This window comes from Vitis riparia, chromosome 18 (assembly GCF_004353265.1).
Source record: "Vitis riparia cultivar Riparia Gloire de Montpellier isolate 1030 chromosome 18, EGFV_Vit.rip_1.0, whole genome shotgun sequence".
Taxonomy (NCBI): domain Eukaryota; kingdom Viridiplantae; phylum Streptophyta; class Magnoliopsida; order Vitales; family Vitaceae; genus Vitis; species Vitis riparia.
The window spans coordinates 34,764,306-34,767,479 of NC_048448.1; the positions used below are offsets into that span (position 1 = coordinate 34,764,306).

The window sequence follows — 3,174 nt, forward strand, 5'->3', positions numbered from 1 at the left end:
TGACTTCAAAGAGTATCCATAAAAATATAGGCAGCTCAAATCATGGTAACAAAATTTAAAGTCCTTGGAAAAGTTCACTTTGCCATTCTCCATATTGGAGGTATCTTTGAAGTTTCTTGAAATATTTTTAGATTTATAGACTTTGAGCAATCTAAGTCTATTCATCCCTGCAAGGGCTTGAGTGGTAAAGTCTATCATCTCTTCTAAATGAGACAAGTTGAGGAATATGCCTTCAATTTTTCCAGTTGCCTACAAGCCAAGAAACAGAGAAAGTGAAAGCATGTATAGTGCATAAAATCTTACTAAAGTTTATCAACATATAAATATTTAAAGTAAAACAATTCTTGATTTCTTATCTTAATTTGTGCTACATAAAATAAATTTCATATATTTTTTTTGCTCTTACCGTTTTTTTTTTCAATATGCCATTGATATCTTCATGAAACCATAATCTGCTATGTTTACCAGGCTCTTCAAGGGATTGCTGACGAACAATTTCCCTACCCATTTCTTGTATTAAGTCATGCATCATTATCTCATTACTCCAAGAAATAGTTACGAGTGACTTATCAATGAGAGCTCGTATTCCACTAAGTGAGAAGAAGCCGCAACCATCTAGTATTTCCATTACATAATCTTTATCCTCTCCTTTAAAGAAACATGCAATGTCTAGTAGTATATTCTTCTCCTTATCATCTAGCCCATCATAACTTACTTTAAGTATTTCTTGAATTTTCATATTAGGAATACTTTTCAGTTTGTCTAATTGATTTCTCCATTCTTCTTTGGTCATGCTAAATAAAAAGGAACCTAAAACTTCTAGAGCCAATGGGAGGCCTTGAGCATAACCAATTGCTTCTTTTGAAACCTCCATGAAATCATCACAAGGAATTTTATGTTTTAATGAATAGGGTGTAAGGAACTCAGAAGCTTCGTCATAATTAAATCCCTGAGCCTCATAATAATTGAGTACTCCATGTGAAATTAACAAACGCTTATCCCTAGTCGTTATAATAATTCTACTTCCTCGACCAAACCAATCATAGTTTCCAACCAAGCATTTCAATATTATTGGATCATTCACATTATCAAGAACAATAAGGACCTTTTTTGAGTGGAGCCTTCCCTTTATAGATGTGAGTGCCTTCATATTTAGATTTGGTTCCTCCAATAGTTGAGCAAGAAACTTTTGTTGCAATCCTATTAAACCCTCCTTTGCCAAATCCTCCCCAACATTTTCAAAAAAACAACATGCTTCAAATTGACAAGTGAATTTTCTTTAAATAGCTCTAGCAAGGGTTGTTTTCCCTATTCCGCCCATGCCCCAAATTCCTACCATCAGAAAATCATCAGACCCCAAACATATCGCATTTCTATTTCTTGCATGCGAGCATCTATTCCAACCAGATTTTTAGTATCACTAATAGATGTACTTAACAATTTATTCAAAATATCTGTAACGATTTCCTTGATTAGTAGAGGCTCATTCCTGCCATATTTGAAGAATAAAAACATAATGAGTCTAGTTATCCATAAAAAAATAATAAAAATAAAGGAAATAAGAGATGTGAAGACGTAGTCAGTCTCAAATCTACCCTTAAAGAAGTGTACTAAAAAAGTTCTAAATTCTATGTACCCAGTCCTTCAATCATTTAATATATGCAATATTCTTATACCCACTATGTTGTAAAAAGTAATAGGTGAATTAGCAGAGCATTTAAATTGACAATGTTAAAAATCAAGAATAAAAATAAGAGTGAAAAAGGCTTTAGAAAATTACTTATTTCTTGAATCCCAACCGGATAAATTTGCAACTTGAGTGAGAGCATCCTTCCAACTCTGCACCCTCTCCATGTTCTCGAGTTCTCTTCATGTTTAGCCAATGCTTCTCCAAATATGCCCTCTGTCTTCTCACATCCGAGGGATCCACATTGTAGAAAATTGGGACAACCCTCTGTCTCCTGCTTTTCATGCACTCTACTATCTTCACCAATTCCTGTAAACACCATCTAGAGAATGCATAATTTTTCGACAAAACAACTATTGAAAACATGGAGTTTTCGATAGCTGCAACCAGGGCAGGAGATATGACTTGGCCTCTCTCGAGCTTGTCATCATCGATGAAAGTGTTGATTCCTTTCTGGCACAAGGCGTGATAGAGATGGGCAGTGAAGTTATTGCGGGTGTCTTCTCCTCTGAAGCTGAGGAACACATCATAGCGCGTTTGAGAAGAAGAAGAAGAAGCAGCAGCAGAAGCCATTACCGAGCAGTAGAGAGATGAAGCTTGAGATATGAGTTGTCAAGTCTGAATTATCCTGTAGGAAAGGGAAAGTTTCACAATTGATTCATATAATTCAAAAACTTAATGAACAAAACCAAAGAAATTCAGAGACAAAATGTTATCTCTTTGTATTATCAAAGAGAACTACAAATCTGAAAATAGCTATAATTGAAGAATACACCTGCGAAATCTGAAAAAGAGAATGGTCAATGATAATAACTAAACGCCGTGGCAAGTGAATGCAACTGAAGCCAAGTCTCCCCGCAAAACTTGAAATATTTCAGGCCAAGTCTCCCCACAAGCAAGAAAATATATACTCCCTCTGCTAAAGGAAGTGGTGAGGAAAGCGTGTTAAACGACAAAAGAGAAAAGATAAAGCAAAACAGGCAAAAAAAAAGCAGAAAGTCTTGTTCACATTATCAGCTTCATGGGAAAGGTATCGAATTGTTCCTTTCTTTTCTTTCCTTTTTTGTTATTTTTTATTTTGAGGCACCGTACACGTTTGGTCGCAATTATTTTCCAATCCAGGTATGAACAAACAAAGCATATGCCATAAAAGACTACCACCGACATGCTTTGTCTTGCAGTTTTTCTTCAACTTAGGAGAGGGTGTTCAGATGCAACCGAAGTTAGATGACATTCAACTTGCGGCACTGTCTTTCCTTTTTTCTTTTTCTTTTTCTTTTTTTTTTTTTTGTACTCCAACGCCCATGTTTGAATGTTTTTCTAAAAAATAATTAAAAAAAAAGAATGGCAAACCAATTATAATTCAATAAAAATTATTTAAAACTTCATATATTTTTCAACTGAATATCCAATCCAGCTATGAAGGATAGAAAATTTTTTTTTAACGCTAAACGATCTAATTAAGTTTTCTAAAAAATAAAATAAAA

General features: G+C 34.3%; 1 protein-coding gene across 1 annotated transcript; it reads right to left on the reverse strand.

Moving 5' to 3' along the window:
* Positions 1–1,885: 1,885 nt before the first annotated feature.
* Positions 1,886–2,449, reverse strand: LOC117905775 (TMV resistance protein N-like; the record flags this gene model as incomplete). The annotated part of the gene is made up of 1 exon (XM_034818650.1): positions 1,886–2,449. A coding segment is annotated over exon 1 (375 nt), but the record flags the coding sequence as incomplete, so codon positions are not given.
* Positions 2,450–3,174: the final 725 nt, after the last annotated feature.